Consider the following 18021-nt stretch of genomic DNA (forward strand, 5'->3'; position numbering starts at 1 on the left):
TACTACACCTTCGGGCTTGTAAATCTTCTTTTTTGATGGCACATAATCTGAATTGGATTTTTCGGATGTCTCTGTCTCAAAATCAGATAAAGTCTTGGGTTTAAATGGATACTTGCAAAATGGTACAAAGTCACCATAGATTTCTATCCCATCTTTTTGTATGTCAATTTTTGCTTCACGTAGCCATAGCCATGGTAAACCTAATATGAGTTCAGTTTTTGGCTTTTTAACAATCTCAAAATCATTTAAAATTTTGTCCACCAGATACTAATCTATCTTTTCCCTTATATTGGAAAGATAAATTAGGCATCCTATAGTACCTAACAAGTTTTTTACTCTTTGTTTTTATTATGCTTACCATATTTTTTTCCAAGCTTATTGGCTAAGCTTTTCCTAATTTTATTTATACTGAAAGATGTCAATTAATGCCTTGACTGCATAGTGTCAGTACCCATCTTTCATTGCTTTCCAACATGCTTCTTGGTGTCTTATTTTATTAGAAAAGGCCAAATTTTGCATTTTACATATGTCATTTTTATGGTGTTTTCTATAACTATATATTTTTTCACACTAGAAAAAAACAAATAAGCAACTGTATATCTGATGTTTCACATGGCTAAATAGAAAGTTAATAGTTTTGTCACTCCTGCTCATTTCATTAAATTTAAACTTTATTTTTGGGTATAAGTTTTGAAAATCATTTAATCCCTAATTACTATCATTTCCAAACTATATCAGGAGATTATATGAGGTGAATATTAATATATAGTGTCAAATATGTATTATACCTGGAAATTTATACTCCGTAAAAATCTATAAATATACAATTTTGCATAATTTACACTTAAAACAGGGTATATCTTTAAAAGTGGCATATAATATTCAAATTTGTTTTGTAAAAAATTTTTCAAGTTTAACTTGTGATATAATTGAAACAGAGCTTATAATATTATTTTTATACATATAAAGTATGATATCTTCAGTTGTATTATATATATTTTGAAATTTTGTTCAATTACAAACCAATTTATTATGTAAAAAAATTACATATTACTCTATAATCGGTGTTGAACAAACTATTTATCATGAAGTATACAAATGTTATAATTTCAAATATAATATAGGAAATAAATACCATTTAAGCAATAAACTAATGTAAGATAATTTAAAATTTAAATAATTTGATAAATGAAAAAAAAAATAGACCAAAATTTAACTAAAATCAGTAATTTCTACTGAATTATTATACATATTATCATCACATTTTACCAAACTATCATCACCTACACCTTTATCATCTTCTGGAAGATCTCCTGTAAAAGGATTAAGCAATCGAGATGTATAAATAGCTTGTGGATGTGTAGTTTTAATTAATAAGGGGTTTGCTTTTCTATATTCATCTGCTTCTTTAAATTGCTTTTCAATTTCATAGTGTTGTTGTTCTTTTTTAACTTTCATGTTAAGTTTAAATTCTGATGCATCTAGCATATATGAGTAACGAAATAAGCAAATTAATTCTTCTATTTTAGTAGCATCTGGTCTATTCTTTGGATTTGAATTCCAACAACTTTTCATTAAGTCAATGTAGCATTTTGGTGCTTTTGACTTATCTATTTCAGGTCTAATTCCATTACATATATTTAATGCTAAAAGATTATCATGAGCATGATCAGCAAAAGGTTGTCTTCCAGTTGCTATAAAATACATAATCATTGCAAAGCTATATATATCTGCTGCTTGAGTATAATTTTTACCTTTTAACACCTCAGGAGCTACATAAGGCATAACTCCATAAATTTTTGTTTCATCAATATTACCAACCTCTCCACATAGTCCCATATCAGATATATATGTATCATTATATTTAATATATTTGAATAATATATTTCCTATATGAAAATCACGATGAACCATCCGCTTTTGATGAATTTCTTTAAGACCTCTAATAATATCAATTAATATTTGAAGTCTATTTAACCAATTAAATTTTTTGTAATTTCTGTATAAATAATCATTAAAATTTCCACCTTCTGCATATTCAAGAACTATAACATAATTTTCTGTATCTTTCTGAGATATTCCATATAATTTAAGAATATTGCTACTAAAATCTTGGTTTGAATATGCTGAATATGCACTAACCTATAAAAGAAATTTATTTGTAAAATTTATTTTCAAAAAATATTTAAATTATAAATTTCATACCTCATTTAGAAACTCATCAATAAGATTATGTGAATTAATATGTAAACACTTTAAAGCAACTTTCTTATTATTCCACATTGCTGAATATACTGTGGCAAATCCACCTTTGCCAATTTTTTCAACATTCTTGAACTGACTGTATAAAATCCATTTCAATTTAGAATTATCAATAAAATTAAAAATTTTTGCATTTTTATCATTTGATAGACATGGTTTACACAATTTGTACAAGTCATTTGCATATTTTTCACCACATTTTTCGCAGTACATTTCATTAACAACCAGTATATAATCTTTTGTATCTGGATTTTGAGATATTCCGTAACTATTATCTTCTGATTCGACCTATTTTGTCATAAAAATTATATAATTATAAAATATTAAGATACTTTAAACCACAAATGCAAAAAAAACTATGTATACCTTGTTTAATAATTCATCAATGTTATTTAGCTTGCCTTCTAAATATTTTAAAGTAACATTTTTATTTACCAAATTTCTTTCATATTTATTTGAATGTGAATTATAGTATAATGGGCCATCCTTCCATATTGCTATAGTATCAATATTTCCTATTTCTTTAATATTACTAAACTGATTATATGGTATCCATTCAAATATTATATCCTGTGGGCTACTAATTTGTAATCGCTTTTCTTGAATTAAACGATCAATTTGACTATCTCCACTGGTCCAAATTGTAAAATTATTTTCTATATAAGCAATTTGACATAGATTACACCATTTATATTTTTTATTGGTATATTCTTTATAACATGCTTCACAATACTTTTCAATATATTCATGAAAAACAAGAACAAAATCTTTTGTATTTAGATTTTGAGAAATTCCGTAACAAATATCTTTTGATTTAACCTGCAATATTAATTAAATACACATCAAAAAAGGATCTTTAAAATTCAGATTCATAAAAAACTTTCGTCATACCTTATTAAAATAATCATCAAATGATAAAATATTTTGTGAGTTACAAAGATATTTTATAACAACATTTTTATTCGATTTTCTTATCAATTTTCTTTCACTAAAATTATAATATGATGGGCCATTCTCCCATATTGCTGTGGATCTACCATATCCTATTTCTTTAATATCATTGAGCTGATCATATGGTATCCATTCAAATATATTCCATGGTTTTTCAATTTGTAATTGCTCCTTTTGAATAAAATCATCAATTTGCTTATTTCCACTGGTCCAATTTGTAAAATTATTCTTTAGATAATTAATTTGACATGATTTACACCATATATATTGTTTATAATAGGTGTATTCTATGTTACAGCATTTGCAACAATATTTTTCAAAATATTCTTCATGAAAAATTAAAATATAATTCATTACAGCTGGATTTTTAGTTATTCCATAACACATGTCTTCTGATTTAACCTATATTATTATAAAATATATTTATTTGTATTCAATATAGTTTAAATTTATAAAGTAACTTCATACCTTACTTAAAAATTCATCAGAAATATATTGTAAATTATACAAATATCTTAATGCAACTCTTCCATTTGATCTTTTCCATTTCACGAGTGAATTACATGTTTTTGATTTATTATATGCCATATTATATTTTAATAAACATATTGCTGTAGCACCAGTATTACCTACTTTTTCAATATTACTAAATTGATTATATGGTATCCATTCAAATTGCTTTTCTTGAATAATAAATTTAATTTGCTTAAATCTGTCATTCCAGTTTGTAAAATTACTTTTCAAAAAATCAAACTGACATGATTCACACCACTTATATATTTTATCTGTATACTTTTCATCACATTTTAAACAATATTTTTCAAAATATTCTTTATGAGAAACCAAAATATAATCTTTTGTATCTGGATTTTGTGACATTCCATAACAAATGATGTCTTTTGATTTAATCTATAATCATATAACATATATTATATTAATAAAAATACTTTAAATTCGAGATTATAAATAAATTTCATACCTTGTCTAAATCTTTATTAAGAATATCTGGTATCTTATGTAAATATTTTAAAGTAACATTTTTATTTACCAAAATTCTTTCATATTTATTTGAATGTGAATTATAGTATAATGGGCCATCCTTCCACATTGCTATAGTATCAATATTTTCTATTTTTTCAATGCCAGTAAACTGATTGTATGGTATCCATTCAAATATTATATCCCATGAGCTTTCAATTTGCAATTGCTCCTTTTGAATAAAATCATCAATTTGTCTATTTCCACTGGTCCAATTTGTAAAATTATTTTTCAAAAAATCAATTTGACATGATTTACACCATTTACATTGTTTATTTGCATATCTTTTATTACAGTTTTTACAATATTTTTCAAAATATTTTTCATGAAAAACAAAGATATAATTCTTTGTATCCGGATTTTGAGATATTCCATAACTAATGTCTTTTGATTCAACCTAAATATGATTACAATATATACCAATATTAAAAAAGAATGTTTAAACTTCTAATTTACAGAAAAAAAACTGAATTTCATACCTTATTTAGGAGTTCATTAGATAGTGAAATATTTTGTGAGTTATATAAATACTTTAAAGAAACTTTTTTATTAAAATTTCTTATATATTTATTTAAATTAACATTATAAATTAATGGACCATCCTTCCATATTGCTATAGCACCAATATTCCCCATTTCATTAATCTCATTAAACTGATCATATGGTATCCATTCAAATATTATATCCCGTGGGCCTTCAATTTGTAATTGCTTTTTTTGAATAAAATCATCAATTAGATTATTTTCACTGGTCCAATTTGTAAAATCACTCTTTAAATAATTAATTTGGCATGTTTTACACCATTTATATCTTATATATTTTTTACCACATTTTTCACAATACTTAGAATTTTCTTCAAAATATTTTTCATGAAAAACAATGATGTAATTCATTGTATCTGGATTTTGAGATATTCCATAACTAATGCTAACCTATAATAATAATATGATTAAAATACATACTATACATTAGAAAATAATGCTTAAACTTCAAATTTACAAAAAACTGAATTTATACCTTATTTAGAAATTGTGGAATATTTTGTGAGTCATATAAATATTTTAAAGCAACTTTTTTATTAAAATTTCTTTCATATTTATTTGATTTTGCATTATAAATTAATGGACCATCCTTCCATATTGATATGGCACCAATATTTTCTATTTTTTCAATACTAATAAACTGACTGTATGGTATCCATTCAAATATTATATTCCATGGTTTTTCAATTTGCAATTGCTCTTTTTGAATAAAATCATCAATTTGCTTATTTTCACTGGTCCAATTTGTAAAATTTCTTTTCAAATAATTTATTTGACACGGTTTACACCATTTATTTGTCGTGTATTTTTCATCACATTTTTCACAATACCTTTCAAGATATATTTTATGAAAAATAAAACTATAATCTTTTATTTCTGATTTAACCTATAATATCCAAATATATTATAAAAAAGAATATTAGATATACTGTACATATATGTATCAAATATAATTATATTATTAGGACATTCATATAATATATGGTATATTCTTAAAAAATATATTTTAAACTAATAAAGTTTTAAACAAAATTTCATACCTTATTTAAAAATTCATTAGGATCACTTGTATATAAAGCATATAATTTTGCCTATTTAAACACAAATACAATATATAAATATATAAGTACATTAAAAACAAAAATACTTTAACCAAAAAATAAATTAAAACTCGATACCTTGGTTAAAACTTCATCAAAAGTATTTTGAAAGTTATGATAAAATTTTGAAGCAATTTTTTCATTCAAATTTCTTTCATATTTATTTGAACTTGCATTACACTTCAATGGACCATTCTTACATATTTCCGTAGTACTAATGTTTTCTATATCTTTAGCACTTTTAAACTGCTCTTCTTGATTGAAAGCATCAATTCGTTTACTTTCACAGGTCCTGTTCATGAAATTACTACCTGAACGACGTTGACTATGCCATTTATATTGTTCATTTGTATATTTTTTACCATGATTTTCACGATATTTTTTTGAAATCTTTTCAAAGTATTTTTCATGAAAAACCAAAATATAATATTTTGTATCTGGATTTTGAGACATTCCATAACAAAAATTTTTTGATATAACCTATAATAAAATAATGTATTATATATACATTCAAGAAGAATGATTTAAACTCAAACGAATAAATATAAATAAATTTCATACCTTTGAAAATTTATCAATTGATAGAATATATTGCAAATTGTATAAATATTTTAAGGCAACTTTTTTATTTATTAAATTTCTTTCATATTTTTTTGAATCTTCATTAAACTTTAATGGACCACCCTTCCATATTGCTGTAGTATTACCATTTCCTATTTCTTCAATGCCATAAAATTGGTTATAAGGTATCCATTCAAATACTATTTTCCATGGACTATCAATTTGTGATTGTTTTTCTTGAATAAAAGCATCAATTTGTTTATCTCCACTGGTCCAGTCTGTAAAATTACTTTTTAGATATTCAATTTGACATGATTTACACCATTTATTTTGCTCATTGATAAATTTTTTACCACATTTTTTACAATATATTTCAAAATATTCTTCACGAAAAACAATGACGTAATCTTTTGTATCCGGATTTTGAGATATTCCATAAATAATACCTTTTGGTATAACCTATTATATCACAAAACATATATATTAAAAAGAATTTTTTAAAATTCAAACAAATAGTAAATTTCATACCTTGTCTAAATAATCAAAAAATTGATCAGACAATGAAACATTACATAAACATTTTAAAAAAACTTCTTTATTTGACTTCCTTATCCAAATCCCACAATATAATGGACCATCCTCCCATACTGCTGTAGCAACTCCATTTCCTATTTCTTTAATATCATTAAATTGACCATATGGTATCCATTCAAAAACTATGTCATCAGGCATAGTAAGTAATTGCTTTTCCCCAATGAAATAATCAATTTGTTTATTTCCGCTGGTCCAATTTTTGAAATTATCTATTAAATAATCAAATATTTTTTCACTATCTATTTCCTCCATTGGAAAATTTCAATAAAATAAAAAAATAAAATAAAATTGTGGGTGTGACAAAAAAAAGTGTACTATTTTTACGTTTATATTGTATTAAATTAGATTTATATCAAAATTCTTACAATACTAATATGGGAAAAAAAAGGGTACAACGACAATTGCGTTTGTGCGACCATATTTGTAATTTTTCGCATCACAGTATTACCAGCAGATCATCAACAAAAAAAAACAAAATCATTGGCACATGATCGATTTTGCTGATCATGTTTAAAAATGGGTTGATTAATTTATTGAACCTTCCAAAAATAGGTTAACGAGAAAATTTTTTGTTTTTATTTTTTCTGCGAGTTTACTTAAGGAGAAAAACATGGATTTTGAATGCCAATTTTTGCTATGGTTAACTTTAACAAAATTAAATATAAAAAAGCAAAAAATGGTATACAACCCTTTCTTTTAACCCAATCAAACTTGTAGAGAAGGTATTTGTTCCTATAGAAATTATGATTATGAAAGCTGAATTACTGTAGGTTTTATTCAAAAAAAAACAGGTTACGAAAGCGAAATCAAAAAAAAAACAAAAACAAAAAAAGCTCGGGCACGTGATCTATAGTGTGGCGCCTAAATTTTTATTGGTTGATATTGTGTAACATTTAACTTGGAAGTAAAAATAAAAACATCGCGGTTATTTTTAAATTCTAAAATACGCCTATAAGGCTCAATTTTCAAAGGGACACAAAATATTGGTATTTATTATTTATTAATAATATATGTGATAAAAATACTGGAATAAATAAATAGGGAGTAAAGAAAAGACAATATTTATATATGTTTCCATAAATAAAATATAAAAATAATCATGGATCATGTGCACGAGCTTTTTTTTCTGTTTTCATTTCATCATCGTTAAATTTTTCCCAAGTAATGAGAATTCGTGTTACCATGTGCATAGATTTTAAGGCTAAAATCATAAACACAATAAAAGAAATGTCTTGACAAATAAAACCCGCAGGAATTTTAAAACTTTGACGCAACAATATTAAATAATATATAATTAATATTAATAACATCTAACATAAACAAATTTATGATTCTAATAAAATAATATGAAAAAATATTTACAGTATGAGCACTAATTTAGTAATACTGATTATTTATTAGAAATTTTTCGTTAAATTTTTTATTTAGCCTGAATTTTGAATTTAAATCATTCTGAACTTAATGATAAACATTATAATTTATGAACAAATAAAAATTCGGTTATCGAAAACCAAATATGATATTAGTAAATTTATGAATATTAATAATTAATAATTAATTTTTTTTTTTTAACTTGAAGCCACTTCAGAGAGAATTGATTGTGATAGTAGAGCGGGAACAATCTTTAGGACGGGATCAGTTTGGTGTTTTAATCGGATTAGTTGTATTTAATATAAGAATTTTTGTACAATCATCTTAAACTAGCTAATTATCCCAAATTCAAAAATTCAAATAATAGACAAAGAATTATTGTAAAAAATTCTACTATCGAAACTTCATTGTTTATTGCACGTGATTTAAATTGTAATGAACGAATTTATATTTCACATGGTATGGTTACCCAGCCAACCCACTAATGGTTATACGCCGTTATCGTAAGGTAAGGTCAGTTGCCCTCAAGGAATATGTTATTAGCAGTTAGCAAGAAATATTAGAAGCATAAAAGTAAGCTTCCCATGATGATTTGGGAAGGTTTCACTCGAGGAAGTTTGATAATACATTTTCTCAATTACCTTTGGACCTCGGCTATCTTTATGGTGTTTCTATTACCCTAATTAACTATTAATTTAGTGATCATTTTCGCTAATAAACTCTTTAAACCTTCTATGATTTCTATATAGTGTATCATTTTTTGGTATTTAGACTATTTAGTCTTCTTTTTTTTTATACTTATTATTATTACCCTTCTTTGAATTCTCCTCTCCGTTTTCCTTTAAAACTTCATCTTTCATTTCTTTGTGGTCTCCTTTTTTTTCAGTTTCCAAGATACGAGATATGCAATTAAAAAAGTATGTATTAGTTATAATATCTGTCTTGATTACATTCCTGGATTATGGAACTTAAGTTAAATTTTGGTACACCTAAATTGAAAACTACAATTTTTTTATTTAATTTCTTAACTGAAGGTTAATTTGTGATATAATAGAGTTTGGGTTATAACAGTTTTTTATATATATATGAATCATTGACACATTTGAAAAATTTGCTCAATTACATACCAATTTATTATGTAAAAAAGATTACATACTACTCTATAATCGGTGTTGAACAAACTATATATCAAGAAGAATATAATTTAAATATAAAATAGTAAATAAAATATAATTTGCTAAATAAAATAAATAAAAAAAAAATCAATAATTTTTATTGAATTATTATTCATATTATCATCATATTTAAGCAAACTACTGTCCATATTTTTGTCACATTGTGGAAGATCTTTTGTAAAGGAATTAAGTAACCGAGATGTATAAATAGCCTGAGGATGTGTAGCAGATTGAATATGTTTAATAGATAAAGGATTTGCCTTTCTATATTCATCTGATTCTTTAAATTGCTTTTCAATCTTATAATGCCGTCGTTTTTTTTCAAATTTCATATTAAGTTTAACTTCTGATGCATCTAACATGTATGAATAACGAAATGACCAAATTAATTCTTCTATTTTAAAAGCATTTGGCCTATTACTTGGATTTGGATCCCAACACTTCTTCATTAAATCAATATAACATTTTGGTGCTTTTGGTTCATTTATTTCAGGTCTAATTCCATTGCATATATTTAATGCTAATAGTTCATCATGAGCACAGTCAGAAAAGGGTTGCCTTCCAGTTGCTATAAAATACATGATCATTCCAAAACTGTATATATCTGCTGCTTGAGTATAAGGATTTCCTCTTAATATTTCGGGAGCTACGTAAGGCATAACTCCATAAATTTTCGTTTCATCGATATTACCAATTTCTCCACATAATCCCATGTCAGAAATACATGTATTGTTATATTTAGTATGCTTAAATAATATATTTCCTATATGGAAATCACGATGGACCATCTGCTTTTGATGAATTTCTTTAAGCCCTTTAATAATGTCAATTAATATTTGTATTTTATTTAACCAATTAAATATTTTGTAATTTCTATATAAATAATCATTAAAATTTCCACCTTCTGCATATTCAAGAACTATAATATACTCTTCTGTATCTGGGTTCTGAGATATTCCATACAATTTAAGAATACTACTAAAATCTTGGTTTGAATATGCTGAATATGCATTAATCTATATAGAGAATATTTGTTTGTAAAAATTATTATTAATAAGTATTTAAATTATTAGTAAATTTCATACCTCATTCAGAAACTCATCAACAAAATTCCGAGAGTTATGTAAACATTTCAGAGCAACTTTTTTTTGATCCCATGTTGCTGAATATACTGTGGCAAAACCACCTTTGCCAATTTCTTTAACATCACTGAACTGATTGTATATTATCCATTTCAATTTAGAATAATTAATAAAGTCAAAAAGTTTTATATTTCTATTATTTACTAAACATTGTTTACATAAATTATATAAGTCATTTGTATATTTTTCGCCACATTTTTCACAACATATTTCATTAATGACCAAAATATAATCTTTTGTATCCAGATTTTGAGATATTCCATAACTAATTCCTTCTGGTTTTACCTAGTATTACAAGTGTATATATATAGTATATTTATATTAAATGATATTTTAAATCTCATATATATAGTTATAATAAAGCTTCATACCTTGTTTAAATATTCATACATGAAATTTTTTTCAACATTTAAATATTTTATAGTAACCTTTTTACCTGATTTTCTCATCCATTTTCTTTCAATAAAATTATAATATAATGGGCCATCTTTCCATGTTACTGTTGCACTATCATATCCCATTTCTTTAATGTTATTAAATTGATTGTATGGTATCCATTCAAATATCATCTCCCACAAGTTATAAATTTGTAATTGCTTTTCTTGGATATAATCATCGATTTGTTTACTTCCACTAGTCCAATTTTCAAAATTAGCTTTTAAATAATTAATTTGACATGGATTACACCATTCATATTGTTTGTTTGAATATTCTTCACCACAAATATTACAATAATTTTCGAAATATTTCTCATAGAAAACAAGAAAATAATTTTTTGTAACTGGATTTTGAGAAATTCCATAATTAATATCCTTGAATCAACCTATCATATTCCATGCCTTATTTAAAATTTTATCATCAGATGATGAAATACTTTGTAAAGTACCTTTTTCATTTGAATTCCTTTCATATTTATTTAAATCTACATTATATTTTAATGGACCATTTTTCCATACCGCTCTAGCACCAATACTCTCTATTTCTTCAATGTCATTAAATTGATCATATGGTATCCATTCAACTATTATATTGTCTGATGCATTTAATTGCTTTTCTCGAATATAATCATCATCCTCACTAGTCCAATTTGTAAAAATAAAAATAATCAATTCGACATGATACACACCATTTATATTGTTTATAATAAGTGTATTCCTTACTACAATATTTGCAGTAATATTTTTCAAAATATTCTTCATGATAAACCAAAATATTATTTATCGTACCTGGATTTTGAGTCATTCCATAACTAATATATCAAACTAGCGGTAACCTATTTGCATAGTAGTACCAAGAAGCATGTATTTGGCGTAATTTATACTTATTTATATTTATCATATCTGATATTAAATTTATTTATTCCATTAAGAATAGAAAATAAAAAAAAAATATTATTAATAATTATAATTAAATGCTTAATAGATATAACTTATTATATTGTAAACTTACATTTTCCTTAACTAAAAAGATTTAAAAATTGAAATATTATATAAAGTAATCCCAAAAGTAAATAATATTATAATATCATACCTTTAAAAAATTTTTTAATAATTCTCTATTTCTTATATTTATGTAAAAAAATTCTAGATTCCTTTTTAAAATCTTTTTTATATTTTTTTTATTTCAATTTCTTATATTTTAATATTTAGTGATGATCTATAATATACTATTGTGGATGTTTAATTCTACAAAATTTTTTTTTGCAATTAGCTCCATACCAACACATTCGATCATCGGAAATTGGTAATTTTTTAATCATATCTTTATTACGTCTCTCTTTAAAAATGGGTTATGAAAATTTTTCTACTAGCAAATCTTCGTTAATATATTTGCTGTTGTCAGTAAAGGTTTCGCTTTATCTTTTCTTTAACTTGTGAAAATCTATACTTGACCTGTTCATTATGTTTGGGAGAATGAATTTTATATTGACAAATATTTTTCATCAAATTAAATTATTTAATTGATTTCTTGCAACATTATTTCTATTTCGAATGGGGATTTTCTTTTTTCTTGTTAACATAAATTTTAATTTGTGCAGGATTTGTTTTTGTATCAATATATTAAAATATGGGTACCAGTTTTTTCGGAAATAGGTTTTAGGTCCCGACCAATTAATTTACCTATCCCAATATTTTGAGGGATCGAAATTGATAATTTTTGAATTTGTTTTTCCATTTTGTAAAAAAAGTGATAAAGTAACGAAGAGGATACACTCATATCTTTAATAAAAGCAAATATGTTATTATTTAATTTTGTATTTGTTTAATTTTCAATTACGTATTAATGTTATTGTACTATTAAAGATATTCAAATAAATCGGATATCATTTTCTGAAAGAATGACGCGGGGACGTTAATGAATTACTTGAAATTCCATAAAACGATCTTCGAATTCTGTTTTGTGCAACATTGACAATTTACGAATATTTTTTTTTTTTTAAAAAAAAAGTGATAATTTATCAGGACCCCGAGTTATGGTCAGGGAAGATCGGCAACACATTTACTATTAGCTCTTCGCATTTCTTCAGGGTTGGCACTATGTAATGCTGGTAGGCATTATCCACGAATGGAAACGATCTACATGATTTGGCTCATTAATAAGTTCTATGTATAGCTCGGGGTCTTAATTTATCTCTAAAATAGCAAGGAATTATATTTCGAAATTTAATAATATTATTGCTATGATAAAATACAAAATACAATGTTGAATATTATTTGACGTATTTCTAAAGGGTTAAATATTTAAAATAAAAAAAGTAATTACCGTAACACTTAACAGTTAAAGGATCATCTAGAAGCTAATTCTTTCAGAAGATCATTGCTACTACGCTACTACGCCTTCAGAAATTAATTTTTCCGGAATCTAAATGTTAGTACCAGACGCTTAAAGAATAATCTAGTAACTTCATGTACTTAATAATTTTACTTACTTGTAAAATAACGTTTCAGAACAGAAACCTGGTAATGAATCGGAACCACAATAATTAGAATATAAAAAAAGAAAGCTCAGCGCAGGAATAATCATAAAGAATATATGTCATACTTAGTAATTTTCGCATTTAGTTACACTGTATTAGTATACCCCTCGCCAGATTATGCAAGGGATCACAGCCATTCACAGGAAAAAATTTTGCAGTGATTTGAACGTCAACACAAAAAAAAAACTTGATGAAATTAATCAGATAATGCAAAGCCATTACTACCATCTCCGCTATACCCAATTACTGTATAACACATACATCCTAGTGATTTGAGTGTTAAGTTTTCAAAAAGATTTTGCTTCCACTTAATATATTTTAATATCAAATAATTACATGATCCCAACTAAGTTTTCTCTCGCCAATTATGTGGCCAGCAGACCAACATTTGATATACGTATGTTTTATCTCTTAAAATATAGGTATTAAGTTCGATATATTACTAGATAATGAAACAATTTTTTTTAACGTAAAAAAATATTTGAGACTCACGAAACGAAAAAATTAATATGATATTATATAGTTTTTTAAGGAGCTTTAACTACCTAATGACGAAATTGAATTTCGTTATGATGAAACATTTTTCTCAATGAATACTAGAAGGGAGTGACTATTTGATTTTTGATTTTTGAATACTAACCTATTTTGGTTAGGAATTCTTTTATTTATTATTTTTTTTTTAAAAAAAAGGTTATATAAGGATATTTTCTATAACTAAAAAAAAATGAATAAATAATAAAGACTAAAAATAAATGATAAAAAATAAATGTTTAATTGAGAGATAATAAAATGAAAAAACTACATAATTGATAATTGACAATAAAAAATTAAAAGACAAAAAAAAAAGATTTAATTGGATTGATTGTGATTCATGTGGTTTACAGGAACGTTTCTTTTAACATTTTCCTTATTTCGTGACTAAATATTTATCGGAGGAGATGAAGAATATTTTATATTAATAAAAAAATCATCAAATAAAATGTTAACAAATTCATAAATTTTTAAAAATATCTTGCTTGTCGTGTTTTGGTCGTATGCGGCATTTTTCGTTTAAACTTTTTTCTTTTTTCCTTCATATCGTTATCTTTATGATTTCTTGGTGTTGCTTTTTGATGGTTACTATTATCTGAAATTCTAACATTTTTTTCCACTTTTTCTATATTTTTTCTTTGATTTCTTGTTTCGATATCTTTTAGTAACTTGTCTACTTGAAATTTTGTTTCGTCGATCCTCTTCCCAGGAGAACTATTTCCAACCCTACCTTTAATTATTTTAATTTCAATCTGTGCTGGATTTGTATTGTCAATCACGTGTATATGTGTACCAGTCTTTTCAGCAATTGGTTTTAGGTTACGTCCTTTACGACCAATTAATTTACCAATTTCAATATGTTTAGAAATTTCAATAGTGGTCGAAACGACTGAATATCTGATGGAATTTTGCATTTGGTTTTCCATTTTGTGAAGAATTGATTATTCTTTTTTTATTATTATTAGAAAGAGGAAAATAAATATATAATTTTTTGTTTTTTGAAAAATGTGAATTTATAAGAGGGGAATATTTATAATTTAGCAGTTATCTCTGCAAGCAAAAACATTTTATTGACACAAAACCAACAAAAGTTTTATTACTATTTTTTTTCTTCAACAAAACCATCGTTTTTTTTATTAACAAAAAACTAAATGATTTGCACAATAAACGGGCAAAAATATTTTAAATAAATTTTGTTAAAGCCGAGATTTTATTATGAAAGACAATTATTCTCTTTTGAGCATGAAAAAAAAAATTGGTTATTTGTTATTTGAAGGATTTTCATGTGATGATAAGCGACTATCACAAAAAGGGCATGGCCGGATACTTTTGTCTGAATCATCGGCTCTTGCGCATTATAATATTAAATTACCTCATTAATTATCAATTACCCTATTTCTTACTGCGTATATTAAATCTTTAGTTTAAAGATTTCAGTTAGTTAAAGTAATTAGTCATAGTCTAAGTAGTCTATTTCGCAGAAAAGTTGTTTTTTCACACCTTTTTTTCTTGATTTTTGTTTTCTTTTCTTTCCAAATATCTTATAAAATTTTCTTGTCTTTATTTAAATTTTCTTTAAATTAGAAAGTAACTTGCATTGATTTTGTACTGGACTCGTACTGGATTCCGTACTTGATGTTACTATAATTCTCTCGGCAATGACACTTTAGAATTGAAATAATAATGAATTCCTATTTTTTTCTTTTTGAAATGACTAATACCAATTTCTTGAAATGATACCTTTATTCAAAGAAATTTAGCGAACTAAAATTGGTTCGTATTTCACTAAAATTATTTGCTTTTATGTAGTGAATATTTTGTACTAGACAATGAAATAGCGACGCTCTTTATTATCAAAAATTTTTAATTATCGTGAAGTAATAATATGATACTTATTATATTTAACACTACAACCTCAATACAATACACACAAGATACAATAAACGTTCAAATTACTGTTTTATTTCTTTTTGAAGCTAAACTTCAACGTGTTATATAATATTTAAAGGTCGCAAATGCTTATCTTATTTATCCAATCTCCCAAGGGAAACTGCAATAGTTTAGACTTAAGATATCTTCTAAACTTTTTATTAGTAATATACTATGTAACGTTTTTATTTGTCATGTGATCTTTATAAATAAAGTCAATTATTTGTAGAATAAATATTTATCGACCTTTTAATTATTTTTAAGAATTTTGGAATATTTGAAAGTTTAAACATAATTACAAATATTTTAATTAAATATTAAAGAAACAATCGATAAAAATCTGATTGATTGTTATGTGTTTTTAATCCTTGATAAATAATAATTTACAATTATATATTAGTAAAAGAAACTTTTAATTTAACTAGTATGATCTCTCGGTTCGTACAATACAAATCGGGATTTATGTGCCAATGATTAATATAAATATTATTAAAAATGCATCAATAAAAATAAATGTACACTTTAGTTATTTTTATATAATGGTATAACTCTTTCAAATATTACAAATCCTCAAGCAGTTTACTTAAATAGACTTTTAGATTAAAAATATTTTAGCAGAACCAATTCATTTGAAGAATATTCACGTAATTATTATCTTAATTTATATTATGAACTTAATCGAAATATTTTTGAGCGTAAAATTTATAAAAATTATTTAGTTAAAAAATTTTGAAAACCATCTTTTTTGTTAATTTATTTCTTTAGTGCTTCCAAAATAAATACCAGTATTCAAACATTTAAACTCTTTCAAATTTTTGATTAATGATTTAAAAGTTCATAATATTAAAAATAATGATATTAAGATAAACAGGAAATTTTAATTTCAGTTATTTTATTTTATTTATTTTTTTATAATAATAATAATTATTAGTAATCGAATTTTTCTTTCATAAACATAAATGACTATATTATAACTGAACTGAATTCATTTTTTTACCTAATAATAACTAAATAATTTTTTTTTTTATTATTGAATCTTGAAATATATATATAAAACTAATCATAAAAATTATCATTATCAATAGTAACATGCATTAAAAAATTTATATTAAAAATTTTTGTACAATATATTCAAATCTAAATCTACGTGCTGTATCTGTCACAAATAATACCAAAATAGTAATTTATTTATTTTTTTTTTCGTGAAATCCGTACTACGAAGTACTATATTTTCTATCAGAGTTTATAAAAAGAAATTTCTTGATGAAACTCTTTTGTGATCATCAGCTGATTTTTGAACGCCCATCGCTGCTGTGCGACTGTAATACACGTTGATTAAAAAAAGTGTATTTTAGACGAAAATATTAAGCCGAAAATAGTAGATGTTTGAATATTCGTGTAGTTAACCGAAATATCCAACCGGGAGCGCAAGAAACGCCAATATATAATTTTCCAGGAGACTAAAAAGACAAGGAGGCAACATCAAAATGTGATGATTTTATATATAATTAATTTATTTATTAACTTAAAATTAACATTTCTTTTAAAATTTATTAAATTTACATACTAATAATAAAATATATAAAAATTTTATAATCATTTATACTTTATTAAATGTTCAAACAAAATTTATTTTAATTATACTATTATTCAATTTAATTATACTACAAATGCCTTACTTTTGTTTCTCAATCCAATAATTTAATAGCATTCTCGTCAATGCATTAACAGGTAATTCAAATCTTTTAATAATTTTAGAAACAGCTAATTCAAATCAATCAAAAATAAAAACTGTCATTTAATTTTTAAAAAGAATTAAAAATTATTTACAAGCAAATATTAAAATTC

General features: G+C 24.5%; 3 protein-coding genes across 3 annotated transcripts; all 3 read right to left on the minus strand.

Moving 5' to 3' along the window:
* Positions 1-1212: 1212 nt before the first annotated feature.
* On the minus strand, positions 1213-7300 carry OCT59_015259 (uncharacterized protein; the record flags this gene model as incomplete). Its single annotated transcript, XM_066139903.1, has 15 exons — positions 1213-1481; positions 2028-2142; positions 2206-2550; positions 2629-3081; positions 3154-3615; positions 3682-4122; positions 4193-4323; positions 4519-4648; positions 4731-4904; positions 5269-5437; positions 5624-5679; positions 5834-5884; positions 5972-6373; positions 6455-6913; positions 6983-7300. The coding sequence occupies 15 exons, from the start codon at positions 7298-7300 to the stop codon at positions 1213-1215; spliced, it is 3975 nt and encodes a 1324-aa protein (XP_066002733.1).
* A 2356-nt stretch (positions 7301-9656) lies between these two features.
* OCT59_015260 (uncharacterized protein) lies at positions 9657-11935 on the minus strand (the record flags this gene model as incomplete). The annotated part of the gene is made up of 4 exons (XM_025308819.2): positions 9657-10610; positions 10680-10808; positions 11108-11517; positions 11623-11935. The coding sequence occupies 4 exons, from the start codon at positions 11933-11935 to the stop codon at positions 9657-9659; spliced, it is 1806 nt and encodes a 601-aa protein (XP_025188965.2).
* Positions 11936-14714: 2779 nt separating this feature from the next.
* Positions 14715-15170, minus strand: OCT59_015261 (uncharacterized protein; the record flags this gene model as incomplete). The annotated part of the gene is made up of 1 exon (XM_025309801.1): positions 14715-15170. The coding sequence occupies one exon, from the start codon at positions 15168-15170 to the stop codon at positions 14715-14717; it is 456 nt and encodes a 151-aa protein (XP_025188966.1).
* Positions 15171-18021: the final 2851 nt, after the last annotated feature.

The sequence above is a fragment of the Rhizophagus irregularis genome, chromosome 23 (assembly GCF_026210795.1).
Source record: "Rhizophagus irregularis chromosome 23, complete sequence".
In the NCBI taxonomy this organism is placed as follows: Eukaryota; Fungi; Glomeromycota; class Glomeromycetes; order Glomerales; family Glomeraceae; genus Rhizophagus; species Rhizophagus irregularis.